Source organism: Gopherus flavomarginatus, chromosome 1 (genome assembly GCF_025201925.1).
Source record: "Gopherus flavomarginatus isolate rGopFla2 chromosome 1, rGopFla2.mat.asm, whole genome shotgun sequence".
Classification (NCBI taxonomy): Eukaryota; Metazoa; Chordata; order Testudines; family Testudinidae; genus Gopherus; species Gopherus flavomarginatus.
The window spans coordinates 170407572-170425356 of NC_066617.1; the positions used below are offsets into that span (position 1 = coordinate 170407572).

The window sequence follows — 17785 nt, forward strand, 5'->3', positions numbered from 1 at the left end:
AATTTAATAAAAGCTAAATTTAGATGTAGAGTCACCATTTACTAAATATTCTAAACTGGAACAAAGATCTACAGGTTATTTGATTGTAAATTTATCACTGTGCATTAGTTGCAAAAATATGGGCAAAAAAAAATCTAGCAACAACCACTAGTTACAGTTCTTAACAAGGTCTTCCTATTTACATTTCTTTCTCCCTCTCCACCCTCTCACCACTAGGTTTTGTCCCTCACCCCCAGCTTCAGAAATTCCAACAATCCAGAAGATGAGTGGGTTGATAGCATCAATCCAGTTGTGACCTATTCCCCAAGACATCACACTCAACTTTTCTGGCTGAGTCCTCCCTCAAGCCAGCTCTACAGTGAGGCACACATAGAAAGACAGAGAAAGACACCAGTCAACAATCCTAACTAGAGATTGTTGGGGAAATTCCAATTAAGTCAGACCAATTAGCAGGTACACAGCAGACTTGTGCACAGATGCCCACAATGGAACAACCAACCAGTTTTAAAGGGATAGCTCAGTGGTTTGAGCATTGGCTGCTAAACCCAGGGTTGTGAGTTCAATCCTTGGGGGGCCATTTAGGGATCTAGGGCAAAAATCCATCTGGGGATTGGTCCTGCTTTGAGTAGGGGGTTGGACTAGATGACCTCCTGAGGTCCCTTCCAACCCTGATATTCAAAAAAAAAATTATGTATATATTTCTTGTATTCTCCAGGCAACAATTATGGGACAGCTGACCGGGTCTAGCAGCTTTAGTTTCCTTTGAAAATAGGGGTCCTAACAATTTCTGCTTCATCCTCCTCCTGATGCAGTAACAGTACGAGGAAAGAAATTTTATTCACACTGATTTACAGGACACTTGCATTCCCATGCTGTAGATTAAGCGTAGCAAGACCTAGGCTATCTCAAAAACTAAAACCTTTAAAACAGCCTGCCAAAAATGAAGATTTTTTCTCTTTTAAATTAACTTGTAAAGGATCCTCTGATCTGAAACATATGGTTCCAAGAGGTTTTCCATGAGGTGGGGAATGGGTACAGAACAGAGAACTCTTGCTATACGTGACACTAATGATGCTAGAACTAGCTCTACCATTTTTGTGTTTAAAACAGACAACCTCAAAAACTAGATTTACTGACAACTCTCATCTGCCACCATGCCCACTTCGTAGAAAAATCAAATAGCAACTTAAGAATAAGTCAAAATGCTAACAACTGTAGCAATATGTTTCTTATATTTGGAGAAAGAATTTTTTTTTTTTAACAAATATACTGCTTCTCCCTCCCTGGCTTGAAAATGTAGAGAGAGTGTACATTTCAAGGCTGTGCCAAGTAGCTACAATCTTGCAGTTCACTTATGGATTTGTGCACATAATGTCCCAAGAGTTGGTAACACTATGCTCACCTCTAACTCAGAAGTATAAGAAAGCACCTAAGCATCAGAATCAAGAGGGTACATTTCTAGTGGGGTCCTACAGGGATCTGTTCTTGGCCCTAAGATATTTAACATTTTTATCAGTGACCTGGGAGAGAACATAAAATCATCATGGCCAAAGTTTGCATATATGATATAAAAACTGCAAGAGTAGCAAATAAAGAGGACAAGTCATAGATTCAGAACATCTGGATCACTTGGTAATTGGGCACAAGCAAACTGTGCTTTAATACAGCTAAATGTAAAAGTACACATCTAAAACAGAATGTAGGCCATACTCACAGGGTGGGGAACTCTGTCCTGGGAAGCTGTGACTGAAAAGATTTTGGGGTCGTGGTGGATCCTCTGCTGAACATGAGCTCACAGTGAGGCAAAGTGGCCACAAGGGTTAATGAGATCCTGGGATATATAACCATAAGAATCTTCAGTAGAAGGAGTTACTTTATCTCCGCGTTTGGCACTGATGCGATTCAGCAGTATTCCAGCAGCAATCCATCATTATCTTTATATCTTTTAATAACACGATGGCAAAGTCTTAATGTTGTTTGAGATTGCTGTCAATCGGTGATGTTTTTGTAGTGGATGATTCTGGGACAATGTATGCAAATATGATCACTATACATCTGAGAAGAATTAACTATATAGCGGTATTCCAATATAGTCATATTTCTATACCAGTCTTTTGTTAAAAGGAGCTCAAAGCATTTACAAACATGAATGAATTAAGCTTCACGATAACTAAGTATATCACAATTTGCAGATGGGGAAACTGGGATACAGACTGCCTAAATGTGTGGTGCTAATCCTGTGATCGTAAGTATTAGCGGTGGCACATAGTGCCTTTTCCCATCTATAGTTAAGGTTGAATCTACCACATAGAGCTTTACACAAAATCTTGTGCCTTTGTGACTATCAGACTACATTACTGCCATGTGTTCTCCTTAGGGCTCTCTCTGAAAGGGACTCAACCTTTCACTAGTGCAGAATACAGAGATTCACTCACCTCAGAGGGCAATCTGCTTGTGAGCACAGAATATCGATTTACTGTGACTTGAATTGGCTACCCAATCACTTCCCTGTGCAGTTCAGAGAACAAGTTATAGTCATTAAAAACCTAAGTGATCTCAGGCCATGGCTACACTGGCACTTTACAGCGCTGCAACTTTCGCGCTCAGGGGTGTGAAAAAACACCCTCCTGAGCGCTGCAAAATACAGCGCTGTAAAGCCTCAGTGTAATCAGTGCCGCAGTGCTGGGAGCGCAGCTCCCAGTGCTGCAAGCTACACCCGTAAGGGATGTGGTTTACGTGCAGCGCTGGGAAAGCTCTCTCCCAGCGCTGGCGCTCTGACTACACTCACACTTCAAAGCGCTAAATTTCAAGTGTAGCCATAGCCATAGACCCAGTTATCCAAGATCACCTTTTCCTCTATTAAAGTTACAGTCAAAGAGACTCCCCTATTCTTTGTTCTGGGATTTAAAATCACATTCAGCTCCATTCAAGGGTTTAAGCAACCTATGCAACATTTGTCCAGAAAAAACTCATTCCATATGCAACAATACTGCAACATGGGAGCACCCAACAAGATACTTAGTAATGCGAAGATACTGATTGTATCGCCTAATGGATCTTACCTGCAGATGCTGCATTCTGCTAAGCCAGCCTTTCCTATCAGAGAGTTACACAGGAGCTGCTTCCAGCAGTGTCAACTCTGAACTAAAAAGATTTTAAAAACTAGAAAAGCCTTCATCTACTTATTATATCATGTTTGTCCAGTCTGCCTGCTGTTGCTGAAATCCATACCCACCTAAAGACCACTTCAAACAGTGTTAAAGCCATACTAGTTTAAAACAAAACACTGTTGAGCAAGTAAAAGCAGACAGATGCAATTCCCAGATGTAAGACTTCATATAAGTAAGAACAGACAGACCATTATAAACCACATTATGATATTTTAAAAAATGATCTACAATTAAATGCTGGAAGGTTGGTTGAGTAAGTCACAGCAAAAAACCAGCCTTAATCCTTTCTCATTTAAATCACCCACAGATTACAGACTCAACTAAATTGACACAATTAAACTGCCCTGCTGACTGTATTAATTCCATCAAGATAGTCTCCATATAGATTCTGCTAGGTTCTCTCTCATATAGAAAGATCTCTGCAATGTATCAAAAGAATGCCAAGGCTTTTTAGGATATTAATGATTTTTTTAAAAAACAAATTCTCACTATTCAGTGAGTTTCTAACAATTAATTTGATGTGCAAGAGAGATGTCAATTAATGAACTACTGATATGATAAATATAAAAGGTGTCCTTCATGTCAGTAAATCAGCAGTAGTGGAATCCTCAGTGTTATTTTACATAGTTTGAAGTTCCTGAGACTCAGATACAACATACAATTATTAGAGAATCAATACACTCCTCTAGAACAAATAAAAATCTTATTAATTAGGCATGCCAGTCATTGGCATGAGTTCAGTATTAACCAAAGAAATATTTAATTTGAGGACTCATTCATATCTTACCTCAGCATATTCAAAAGCTGAAGATTTGATGAAATGTAGCTACTGGAATTTATGTAATTCCTTGCATCCCGAGACACCCTTCCAAAACACTGGACAACCCAATTGCACACTAGACAGGCATCCCCTTTGCACAATCACCACAGAAATATAGCTAACACGGGAGAGTGGGAGCAGTGAATGAAAGATGACAGTATTTCATTAATACCAGAGAAAGTTTAGGTCAGAAAGTGACAAACACTGAATCCACCTGAATTTACTGAGGAATTTTAGGAAGGCACAATGCAATTCCCAATTGGAATTTGGGCAGAACACCAAGGGTAATGCCGCCTCCTCTGCTAAAAGTGTTTTAGAGCTCTTTGAGAAGATGGCATCTCTTACAAATTTCCTTCACATAGATGCAGGTGTGCTGATTCAGTACTAAACTGCAGGAAGAGGGTCATCTACTGAATCACCAGTTCTGCCCCCTTGTTTGGGGGTGTCTCAATCAAATAAACTAGATTAGATTAGGTCTAGTCTCTACATAATTTAACAAGATTTACAAACAAAGATAGGATGGCTGTGACTGTACATCAAGCATCAACCCAGAGCCAATTTTTGTAACTAAAAACAAGGCTCTTAAAACAGGGAGCTATTCTGGAAATGCTGACACATCTTTAGGAGTGAGAGTGGGCGCCAGTACAATATACACATTGTGTACACACGTTGCTGTCTTCATGGGAAGTTTAGCTCAACGTCCAGCTGGTTGATGTGGGACAGCAGGAATGCCTCTTAAAACATTAGTCTGGCCAGTTCATAATCTCACATGAATCTCCAGTACATATGCTACAATTATGCCCAACAAAGAGTGGGCATGACAATTAATCTGTTTGAATTAAGATTTAGCCTTGATACTTCGGTGCCTTCCCGATTGTGGGTGCATTTTGAAGCCTTAAAAGTGTCAATCTTCATTAAACATATTGAAAAAAAATCAGAAAGGTAGTTTTTTAGCTAAATCAGTACAGTTTCCTAAATTAAACTGCATCCGTTAAATAAATGAAGTTCTGTTATTTTTTGTTTTTGCTACAGTACACACCCACTACAGTGGGCCAGACTCCCAGAAGCCTAGTGGAACAATAGAAAGACCATCTGCTACAAAGTAAACTGAAAAGCCAAGAGCTACAGTACTTCTGCTAATAGCCCACACTAAGTGCAGCAGAACCAATACAATAAGCAATACCTGTACATTTTCTCCCACACAAGATTCCCATCTCAGCTGAGCTTTAAAAACTGAAAAGGTCATGAGTTTCCAGACATAAATGCACAAGATAAAATAGAAGAAGAGGACATGTTCTTTGAAGAATGAAAGAACAAACAAAGAAGAGAAGAAATGCAATTAAGACAGAAAGGTCAAATTACTATTTCTTCATGTTTAATGGGTCAGTTCACAGATATCTGCATAATTCTGTTGAAAGATCATGCATGGATTTTATAGGTGTTGCATAATTACACAGCACAATGTCATCACGGTTCTCAATTGATGGCACCATACAAGGCTCTTAAAAACACTGCTTATTTGTACAGGGTAATATTTAGGGCAGATACTATTTCTTGTCAACGACAAAGTCAAGCACTAACAAACAACAGCCTGAAGATTTCCTGGAAAAGGAGAAATATAAAGAACAGATGACACATACGTTTATAATAGAGTATAAGCTGATACTGATTTTACACTTGTGTAGCCACAATGCATTCAAAAGCATTGCTCAAACTGCTATACATACCAGTGGTTACCACCATTCCTGTGTTCCATGGATTGGCACATGGGTACTTTCCACCATATCCTGACAGATGCCAGTGTTCATTTTCTCTCTTCTAAGTTTTGTGTATGTTTCCCCTCCTTTCCTAATATTTTTGATCACCTTCCCTCCCACTCACTCTCCTGTAGCTAGATTGAGCCTGTAATTAATTCCAGCAAATCTAATTATAGCAAACCTCTTTCAGTCTCCCCTCCAATAATGCATTACAGCTATAGAAATCCCTAATTTTAACTTTATTGCCTTTTTAAACATCAGAGTAATCATGTGCCTGCACACAGTTAAGATAAAAAGAGCAGCAACAGTTGCTTCATATGTTGACAATGTGAGAGTTTTGCTTATTCATGCTATATTCACACAATACAGAGGACAAGTACAAAAAACCCTAACATGTATAAATCTTTCAGAGGGGCACTCTATGCAGATACCTTTACCAGCCAGCTTTAAAAACCATGCTAAATCCAAACTCACTCCTTTGCTGGAGTTTGTCTTGATTAAAGATTAGCCCAATCTATTTGACCAGGAGTGGCTGCTCAGCAATCACCTGAAATCTTTTCCCCTATGCCCACCCCGCAGAGAGAGACAGCCACTGCCAATTCCCTTTATCAAGAATGGGAAAATCAGTCATCTGCCTTAATGAGTAAGGAAAACCTACTGAGCCCTCTCTTTGCAGGATCACACTTAACAAGGCACGGTTTTTCAGGCAAACCTTGCTGGGCTTTTACAAGCATATAACTAGATGGCTAATGGCCACATTTATGAGCCTACTGGAGGCCAGCTGTTTACCAGCTGGTATCCTAGTGAACCCTATTGCTGAACACCTCCCACTTGAGCACTGTCCTTTTACATTACTGTGCTCTGTAAGTGATTAGAACCCATTCTTCGTAGGGCATTCATTAAGAGGATTAACAGAAAAAGGAAACACATGAACAGGATGTTGCTTACTTTTTGCTTTGAATCTTGGCTTATTTGCCTATACTGCGAATTACAGAGGAAAGAGATATGCAAACCAAATTGCAAATCAAATAAAGTAATTCTAACCTGCCATTATCCTGCTTTAAAACAGAACATAACATTATTTAAGTCTGGTGAAAGGCAACTCTCTCATTTAGACAGAAAACAGTTTAGAATATAGTTCCCCATGTTATTTCCTTATGGAAAATCTGTTTTACGCTGCACACAACATGCATCACACAGACTATAGGGTATACACCATTCTAAAAATTTGAAGAATTCAGCCAATAAAGAGGTGCTGCTAGTTCCTGCTTGGAAGATTATTCATTAAGCAGGAAAGCAAATATGAAAATTGTGAACTTATTACAGTCCTGGGACTGAACTATGTGTAAATTGTGCCTGTTTCTCCTACTATTTGGTTATCACAGCAATGATCACATCACATTTGGTATACCACTCTATCCAAGAGTACTTTATTAAAACAATACACCTCTACCTCGATATAATGCTATCCTCAGGAGCCAAAAAAATCTTATCGCTTTATAGGTGAAACCACATTATATGAATTCAGAATTCATGTTATATCAGGTGGCGTTATAATAGGGTAGAGGTGTACTGTGTTAATAAAAATACTTTTATCACTCCGTATATGGAGGTCCTAGATGTGCTTTACAAACAATTAAGCCTCATAATAATAGTTAGGTTTACAGAGGGATAATTTATAGACAGATTTATCTGTGATTGTCCAAGCTCAAATAGCGAGTGGTACAGCTAGGGAAAAAAAACAGGAGTCCAGAGTCCTTGCTCTAACAATTAGACAGCACTCCCTTCTGCTTTCTATTATAAATAATACAGAATAATAATTAGGGCAATGTATCAACTATACACATGTCCTGCAGTTTCCAGTGACAATTTTTAATAGATGAAAGTAATTAGCACAATATTTAATGGTTAAAAATAGTTTCCCCCCTCATATTAACACTTTGGTAAAATAAACAACTGGTAAATGGGGAGAATGGATGCAATTAAAAGCTAAAATGCAATGGCATTGTCTTCTGTATTACTAATATGCGGCTGCACCAGAGATGAGTGCAACAATGTAGTGGCTGACAGTATTTTAAGAGCTCACAAATATGCTTAAGTTAAGAACATTGAAGAATGTGTAACTAGGAGTTATCACCTTTATATTCTTTTTTAGATTTCCACAAAGGAAAAAAGTGCTCTCAGAAAAGTCCGTTCAGTGCTATGCACCTGCATGAATATAAAGGGGGATTAGCTAAGAAAAGATAGCAGGATCTCCTTTCTATGAACAGAGTCCAAAAGCAATTGACTACATTTAAACTGCAATGTCTACTTTTGGCAGGATTTCATCCTTAGTAAAGTATGATAAGAAACTCCCAATGTACTTCCATTGCCATAATCAAGGCTTGTACGTTCTATGGATTCAAAACTAGCTGAATCATTTATTAAATGGGTATCTAAACCTAAACTCTCCAGGCATAAACCATGCTTTTCTATTGGGCAGATTCAACTTATGCATCCCTACGTCCAGCAATCACTTTAGCAAAAGATCCACCCACTACTTTGGCTAAATTAAAACTAGTGAGTTTGCAAGAATTGTTGGCTTTTCTTCCTTCAAAACTAGGTACTAGATCTCATGAAAGATAGTTTGCCTGAAAGATTCAGTGCATGGCAAATTTGGACTCAAAAAGCAAAAAATAGAATGATTCTATAAATGATACATAAAAAAATGTATCATCTCACATTTAACCTTTTGTATCTACTTTAAAAATTGAACACAAAACCAAATAACTTCTGGATGTTTCATCAACCCCACCTATTCAATGACATATCATTTTAAGTGTATTCATGTATTATACCCTTTGAGGTTTGCTTCAACTTGCAGGTTTTAATCATACACTGTGTCAAAACTGAATACACAAATAGCCTAAATTCTGCCCTCAGGTACACATCTACAGATCCCACTAATGTGAAAGCAGATTTGGTTTGGTGATAATGTTACTTTAAAACAAATCTTAGATGTTTAAGTAAAACAGGTTTTGTTATTAATTTTACATTTTTATACTATTCTGCCATTGATATTCATGACTAGGAACCAACTCTGAGATGGATAAATTGAATGCTTTGTTTACTAACCTACTCCATTGCAAAATAGTCCAGAAACAACAGAAATGAATACAAGCATGTCTGAGATGCATTCATTCTTCTTAACTGGTAATAATAATACACAGATTTTTCTAGTTTAGTCATTTTGGAAACAATTCAGTACAGATAAGAAATGTCTTGTTTTAAGCAAAATAACTTCTAGAGCTTGAAATCAGGTTCCTAACAGTGTAATGTAAGTAAACCTCCTTAAATGTGTTGAACATTTTATATGTGGAGACTACAAGGAATAATTATTTTATTGGACAAAGAAGAGACGCTGGTAGAAGATAAGATACCACTGACGTCTGGTACCAAAACAAAACAAAACAAAACAAAACAAAACCAGGAACATAGTAAACTTGTTTAAAAGGTTTCTCAATTTCTTTTTCAGGTGAGTCTAAAATTTCCAACAGCAAAATTTTCCCTACCCAAATACAGAAGCCATTAGGGCTCAGCTATCAGAGCTATACACAAATTGCTCATTTCTTTACCCAAATATGATTTCTGCACAAGTTTAGTCTGTGTATATTTAGAAACAGATGAAAACCGGAGCCGAGATATAATTAGCCTGGCTTGTAGAGACCCAAGACATTCACATGAGCTTACTTCACCCATTTCTATTCAATTGTGTTGACTCTTTCCTTCATCAGGCAGCAACTCAGGGCCCAATCCTGCAAACTGCACAATACTTCCCAAATGCTGGGCATTCTTAACTTCCATTCAAACTCATGAGAATGAACGGTGCCCTGTACCTTGTAGGCCTGGAACCAAGCACAGGATCAATACAGTTGTCTAGGGATCACGTGACTTTCATGAACTATTACTCTGGCTGCTGTTTTCCCTCCTATATGATATAATCTCGCATTTCGATGCAAATCTAAGGCCAGCATGATAAACAAGATAAGGTTGTGGGTTTGATTTTGTACGTAATCTGTTTAGTACCAAAGCTCCAGAAGAAAGTATCTGAAGCCAGTTTTATCTGTTTAGTAGAGGCATACTAGGATTACAGAATGAGGGGGGCAATTCTGAAGACAAAACTCTTATGATAATTATTAATTTTTACCTAAAACCTCAAAACCATGTAGTTTTGTTATTTTATCCTAGGACAAGGGAGAGAAGAGTCTTGTGAATTATCTCCCCAATTCTAGTAAACTGTGTAACAGTCCTGATTGCTTGTTATAAGGAGAGATTTTTCTGTGCCAGTACAATTACAAAGCTCTTATAGTATCATCGAGATGAAAGAGACCAGCTAGGTCAGAGTCCATTCCTCAGAGGGCACACACAATATAGTCACCCAGAAGAGGATGCGCATTAGACACTAAACTGAAATTACATTTCATCTGGATAGTTCCAAGACGACTATACTTGCTCAAGAGCCCTTTCTAAACAATATCCCTATAGTTGGAAAATGGAACATGAGCCCATTGAAATCTCACCTGCACAGAAGCTGCCCTATTAAATTTAGTTGAGCTGGATAAAAATACCTGCCACCCTTAATCATAATCTCCTACTATCACAGGTTTCAGTGCATCGTCTCAAAAGGTTTGTGTTTCTCACTAATAATGTATACCTGCAATATTTAAGATTCCTCTTCAGTGTATAACACTACATATCGAAATGAGCCAAATGAATTACAGATATGCTAGAAAATTGGTAAAAAGTGGTTATTTTTATTATTTTATGACCAAATATTATTTAATAAACAATTGTTTTAATTTAATTCTGGTATGTCAAAATCTTACTAATTTCACAAGGTCAGTCCACTTTTTTGTATCAACTCAGTCATATGGAAGTACACACTGAAAAGAATTTAGGTGGTGAACAGAGATCACGGTTAACAGTCTTTTAGTATAATACAGAACCACTTAACAATACCCACACAGGTAATCTGATCAAATTATGGCTGAAATGCAGTGTTTTTTCACATGCCAGAGACAAATCCAAGAACATCTAAATTATAAAAATCCTTTAGCACCACATTGGCTGCAAAACAAAAATGCCCTGAAATGTATTACTCATGTACAATACAAAATGAAACAGTGATGACAGTAAATCGGCTCACCGCTTGCTATGTTCTCTGTTCCATAAAAAAGGGACAAATTATCAATTTGTTTTTCATTTTTATATAGTTAAAAATACTCAGAAAAAAGAGAAAATTATAAAGAGTTGCTTTCCTTACTCTTTTCATTATTTTCGGCAAATAGCACTTTTCCCTTTAATGCTGATCTAGCAAACAAAACAATGTTCCTAGTAGACAAATTGCATTGTTAAAAAAAACAACATATTTGGAATTGTTCAATGAAGTAAATGAAGGGTGAATGAGAAAAGGATGAAAAATGCCAACATATTAATCTCACCACCTGTGTAAAAGAGATAGTGTCAGTTTTATACACAAAATGTTATTACATCTTGATATTCCGAATTTTAACGCAAGAAAAGACTCTATTAGATAAATATTTAAAATGTGATGCAATGGTTAAGACCTACAAAAACAAGGCTACCCTGCGAATGTGTGGACATCATCAATAATGCAGGTGCACAAAATAAAGTTGCTCTGCCATAAAAGAATCCTTTGAATTTGACTTGTTGGATAGTAACAGTTATGATAACTCAGGCCTCATTTAAAAAAAATGATAAAAGAAAAGAACATTCACTAAATGTTAAAGGACATAACGGGGGGAAATGTTTTTTCACAGTATTATAGGACATTAAGAAATAATACTTAATAGTACCTTTAAACTTTCTTGCACATTATATTTTAACAAACAGAACAGTCAATCCCTAACATTTTCCATCATTAGATTTTTTTCCCCAAACTTTCTTTCTCCATTTGTACGGATCATTTTGACAGGTGATATATAATTCCATTCCCTTTCAGATAAGGGTTATTTTGGACTTTGTATGGCTTCCTGGTGGCACCTGTTCTGATTAGTTAAATTTCTAACAAAAAAAGTATATTCCTAGCCTGACTTCTGACCAGGAATTCTTTGGGCAACGGAATTAACATTGCAGTCTGCTTTTATAAACAATATTTACTTTATTTTTGTTGAAGAGCGCCAAAAGAGCTTTTATAAGCTATACAGCAAATGTGCCACTGAAAAGTGATTATTCACCAACTTCCTTTGCATTTTTTTTAAAATAAAAACAGAGGTCATTCTTTCATGTTTCTAAATTGTAATTACGAACAGTATCAAGATGCAGAGGGTGGGGAGGGAGAAGAGGGCTGTGAAGGAAAACATTTAAACAGCCTAAAGATAAAATTAGATAATGCTAAAAATATTTCAGCACATACTTCTCATAAATCTGCGCTCTCTTTTCTTATGGGTTTTCTCAGTGTGTCCTGACGTCTGGCAGGATTAGGTGCTCTCACTAGCACTCACTGACCAGCATTAAAGATATCATAGGCCTATACATAGAACACTGCCTAAGGCAGAAATCTTCTGAGGTAGAAGAACAAGAAGCAGTCTTTCCACAAAAATCATCCACACAATTGACTGTGGGTGAAGGGATTATCTTCATGAGAGAGATAGAAGACCCAAGGGCCTGGCTCCAGTTTCTGATAAGTTTAGAAGTCAGTTCTGTCTACACTACTAGGCCACAGTATGTCATCACCACCGCTCTGACCAAATCCCAGAACACAAAACAGTATTTGTAGTGAGCATTTGGCCGCCATCAGAAGACGAGATACTGGGCTAGATGTACCATTAGTCTGAACCAGTGTGGCCATTCCTATGTTCATCTGTCACTCTAGGTAGAGGCACATTTGCACAAGCACAGGTTAGTCTTGGATGGGGCTATTCCAGTGTGGGCCATGGGAAGAGGTAGCAAGGGCTGCCACGATCAGGAACGGGTATGGGCACTTCAAGCCCCAAAGCAGATTTAAACATAATTGAGTAACCAAGAGAGTGTCATTATGACACTGGTAAGCTAAATGCTAGCTCTGGCCAAGGCCATAGGCTTAGGGTATGTCTACATTTACAATTTTGCAGCGCTGGTTGTTACAACTGTGTTAGTACAGCTGTACAGGGCCAGCGCTGCAGAGTGGCCACACTTACAGCAACCAGCGCTGCAAGTGGTGTTAAATGTGGCCACACTGCAGCGCTGTTGGGAGTGGTGCATTGTGGGCGGCTATCCCACAGAGCACCTCGTCCCATTTCGGCGCTGTGGCTTGTGGGAAGGGGAAGGAAGTGTGGTTGTCTTTCCGCTTCCTGTTCCTGTTCCAACGCCCCATGGTGCTTTGGTACACATTCGGAGCAGTGTGGCAGCACTGTGATTGTACAGTGCTTTTTCTGCATTTTTTTTTTAAAATGGATCCTGAGCAGCTGACGACCTTATTGATGAATGTTGCCAGCACATCGTGCTTGGCAGTGGAGCTATTCCTTCAGCTGCAAAATGAGAGTGAGAGTGAGAGCGACAGCGAAAGTGACAGTGAGAGTGAGGAGTCAGACGATGATATTGAATCGCCTCACTGTGAAGACAGTAAATTGCTTGTAGCAGTAACAGACGTGCTCAGCTCCATGGACCGGCGCGTTTGGGCTCGGGAAACCAGCACTCAGTGGTGGGATCAAATCGTCCTGCAAGTCTGGGATGACGAGCAGTGGCTGCAGAACTTTCGGATGAGAAAAGCCACTTTCATGGGACTGTGTGTTGAGCTCGCCCCTACCCTGCGGAGCAGGGACACGAGATTTAGAGCTGCCCTGCCTGTGGAGAAGCGGGTGGCTATTGCAATCTGGAAGCTGGTAACTCCAGACTGCTTCAGATCGGTGGCGAACCAGTTTGGAGTGGGAAAGTCTACCGTTGGAATGGTGCTGATGCAAGTTTGCAGGGCCATTAATCGCACCCTGCTAAGAAGAACCGTGATTCTTGGGAACGTGCAGGACATTGTAGATGGCTTTGCAGAAATGGGGTTCCCTAACTGTGGAGGGGCAATAGATGGGACGCATATTCCTATTCTGTCACCACCCCACCTGGCATCAGAGTATGTTAATCGCAAGGGGTATTTCTCCGTGGTTCTGCAAGCGCTTGTGGATCACCGTGGGCGTTTCACTGACATTTACTCAGGATGGCCTGGAAAGGTGCACAATGCACGCATATTTGGAACAGTGCCCTGTTCAGGAGGCTTAGGGCCGGGACTTTTTTCCCAGACCGCAAGATCACAGTAGAGGACGTCAAAATGCCCACTGTGATCCTTGGAGACCCCGCTTACCCCTTAATGCCATGGCTCATGAAACCATATACAGGGAAGCTTGACAGGAGCAAGGACCGGTTCAACTACAGGCTGAGCCGGTGCAGAATGACTGTGGAGCGTGCTTTTGGCCGTTTGAAAGCTCGCTGGCGCTGTCTTTATGGGAAGCTAGATTTGATGGAAAGCAGCATCACCGTTGTTATATCCGCGTGCTGCACCCTCCATAATATTTGTGAAGGAAAGGGTGAAAGATTCAGTGAGGAATGGACCTCCGAGGTTCGACGCCTGGAGGATGAGTTTGCTCAGCCAGAGAGCAGGGCTAATAGGGAGGCCCAGGAAAGGGCTTCAAGGATTAGGGATGCTTTAAGGGAGCAATTTGATGCTGAGAGCCAACAGTAATGTTTGATGCATTTGATGTGCTTTGCTTTACCTTGCTGTGTAATATTTACCACTTCCAGCAACAATAAAACGTAGTGAAAGAAATAGAAAAAAAAAAACTTTATTCAACATACAGTACATAACAGGCAAGGGGGTAGGGGTGGTGGACTGTACATTTACAGGTTTTAATATGTCCTATTTTGATCAATATTCACTGTCTGCTGCACTTCAGCATTACTATGCTGCAGAATAATGGGGGTGGAGTGAACAGGGTAAGAATTATAGTTATCAGGGCTGGTAGGTGATCTTATAGGTGTTGGGGGCAGCTGGGGATAATATGGAACTGGCTGCTGGAGAAAGTTGTTTTGTGGAAATACTGGGGAACAAGGAAGAGGGCTTTGGGAGGGCTGTGGGTTACCACGGTACATATTTGTCTGCATGGCTACAAGAGACTCGAGGCTTATCATCTGCTTTGTGGTTTTTTTGGCAGACAATTCCTTTCTCCTGCTTTCTGTTTGCCTCCATTCATGGACACTCTTTCTCCATTCATACGTCTTCTCTCTCCATTCCTCTGTATTCCTACTTTCTCTGTTGTAGTGGCTCATAACAGACTTGATCAATTCCTCTTTTGATTTCCTAGGATTCCGTCTCAAGTTCTGCAACCTACGTGAGGCCGGTGATACGGCTGCAGTAGTGAAGGTCCCTAGAAAACAGAGATAGAACCATGTAATACACAGAGGCATCATTGTTTATTATCACAGTTTGAAGGACTTTTGAGACTTTTGGTAGCATCCTTCTCACATACCTCACATAACACAGAAAGGGCAGGCAAGCTAAGTCATGGCGAGCAATGGGGTGAGTGGTTTTGCCCCGATTTCCCCTTGGGAGTGGGAATTGACCACTGGGTCACTGGGGTTTATCAGCAATGGGTACAGGGGGTAGCTGGTGTCCTGAAGAAGGGACAGTAGTGAACAGGAAGGTGGTGAGCTAGCTGCTTGGGGGGGGGGGGTTCTTTGGTCCACGTTCACGCCGTCCTGACGGTGAGGGGGGGGGGGGGGAAAACGCGGTGCTGGATGCCTGCTCGGAGGAGGGGTCGGGGAACACCAGAGCACACCGCGTGGCTGCCTACGTACTGGGAGGGGGGGTGGGAAACACCGGAGCACACCGCGGGGCTGGATGCCTGCTTGGAGGGGGGGTCGGGGAACACCGGAGCACACCGCGGGGCTGGATGCCTGCTTGGAGGGGGGGGTCGGGGAACACCAGAGCACACCGCTGGGAAGGAAACCTGCTTGGAGGGGGGGGTCGGGGAACACCAGAGCACACCGCGGGGAAGGAAACCTGCTTGGAGGGGGGGGGTCGGGGAACACCAGAGCACACCGCAGGGAAGGATACCTGCTTGGAGGGGAGGTTGGGGAACACCGGAGCACACCGCATGGCTGCCTACGTGCTGGGAAGGGGGAGGGGGGAAAACAGAGAGCCATGGGCTGGGGAACCGCGAATCTGGCGCCCTGCACTCAATTATCCCTAAACTCTCAACAGGGTTTCCTACTGCCAGACATATCACTGCTGCGTGTTACCTGGGAAGAGAGGGAGGGTCTTCTACAGGAATGTGGATACCGCCCTGGCCTCTATGCAGCTTGCCTGTGTGCAGCCATGGTCCTCCCACCCCTCGCTGCACAGTGGATCGGACGAGTTAGCCTGTCCGGGACAGGGACCACGGTGGCTCTCCCAATCAATTTGAGAAACCAAATTGCAAACGCTCTTGCAGCAACATTTCAAGAGATTACCGAGGCAGATTACAGAGACGTGATAGAGCAAATCAATGGGCTATTCCACGTTTAGGCATGCATGCAGGCAGCCATAACCCAAACCCTCCTCTCCCAAAACATAAAAATCTACTTACCCCGAGCACGATCCTCAGCTTCCTCCTCAACATCAGCTTCCAGCTGCTGCGACTGGCTAGCCTCCTCCGGGCTTGAGAAGAGCTCCTGGCTGCATGTGTCCTGGGACTCCGGGGTGTCTCCCTCCACGCCAGTAGCCTCACTGTCTCCGTCCTCTACAACATCCCCCACTTCTCCCTGCTCTGAACTCTCCATTGTGCTCCTAGGATTGGCAGTGGGGTCACACCCAAGTATGGCATCCAGCTCCTTGTAAAACCGGCAGGTTGTAGGGGCAGCTCCTGAGCGGCGATTTCCCTCACGGGCTTTGCAGTAAGCACTCCTCAGCTCTTTAATTTTTACCCTGCACTGCAAGGCATCCCGTTCATGGCCCCTTCTCATCAAGGACTGCGATATCTGCCCATAGGTATCATAATTTCTCCTTCTGGAGCGCAGCTGTGTTTGCACAGCCTCCTCTTCCCAAACACTAATGAGGTCCTGCAGCTCTGCATTGGTCCATGCTGGGGCTCGTTTGGTGCGTGGAGGCATGGTCGCTGAGTGATTGATAGATTAATTGCACTCCACACCTGGCTGAGCAAACAGGAAGGGGATTTTTAAATTTCCCGGGGGCATTTAAAGGAGGGGTCAGGTGAGCACAGGGCAGTGGAGTTTGCTTGATTACCAGAGAGGCTTCTTCAGGTATGCTGGGATACCTGCTTATGCCATGGAGGTCAACAAAAACGCTGGTGAGTGTCTACACCTGATGACTAGCGCTGGTGATCCAGCGCTGGATCCTCTACACCCGAGGCTCGACCGGGTGTACGGCCACCGCTGCAAACAAGGAGTTGCAGCGCTGGTAGTGCCGTGCAGGTGTGTACACATCCTAAGTTGCAGCACTGTAACCCCCTCATCAGCGCTGCAACTCTGTAGTGTAGACAAGCCCTTAGTTAAGAACCTGCAAACTCCAAGCTGAAAACTAACATATAAGTGACCTGGTTTGGTTAAGTTCAAAAGAGCCATCTGTCTTATAAGAATGTATTTAGTGTTTAGACTATGAAATGCTTGTGAATTGCTGCATGCATCTCTCTCACTTGTAATGTCTGCATTCCACAGAAGGAAAAATATAAGCTTGTTTTATAATTGTAAAAATGCCTGCTCTGAACTTGTGAACTCCCCTTGCACATCCAAGAGGACTATCAAAAATTAAATGGGCCATTATAGGACAAAAGCTTTGACAGATCCATACGCCCATGGGCAAGTACATGTAAAAGGCCTCGTCCCATTAGGCTGAAAGCTGGAAGAGGGAAATAAAAACAGCTAACAAGAAGACTTCTACATCTCTTTGCTGTTTGGAGCATCTCACAGGAGGGAGCTAAGAAACAAAAGAGATCTCCAGGGAAGACCCCCGGTTAAGCCATGAAAAGACATTCAGTATTGACAGATCAATAAATCTCTGTAATCTTTTCGAACCATAG

The 17785-nt window shown here is 41.4% G+C and overlaps 2 protein-coding genes across 8 annotated transcripts in view; both read right to left on the reverse strand.

Annotated features, from left to right (window-relative positions):
• The window catches only part of CBLB (Cbl proto-oncogene B), a 211671-nt gene that overhangs the window by 169667 nt on the left and 24219 nt on the right, over window positions 1-17785 (reverse strand). The window lies entirely within an intron of this gene.
• On the reverse strand, window positions 14539-17126 carry LOC127054602 (zinc finger and SCAN domain-containing protein 20-like). Of its 2 annotated transcripts, none has more exons than XM_050960896.1 (2): window positions 16337-17126; window positions 14539-15118 (listed from the first exon to the last, which is right to left on the reverse strand). In XM_050960896.1, the coding sequence occupies exons 1-2, from the start codon at window positions 16857-16859 to the stop codon at window positions 14619-14621; spliced, it is 1023 nt and encodes a 340-aa protein (XP_050816853.1). In that variant the 5' UTR covers window positions 16860-17126; the 3' UTR covers window positions 14539-14618. The 2 variants fall into 2 exon arrangements, with proteins under 2 accessions (XP_050816853.1, XP_050816852.1); XM_050960895.1 differs by having other exon boundaries at window positions 14539-15136.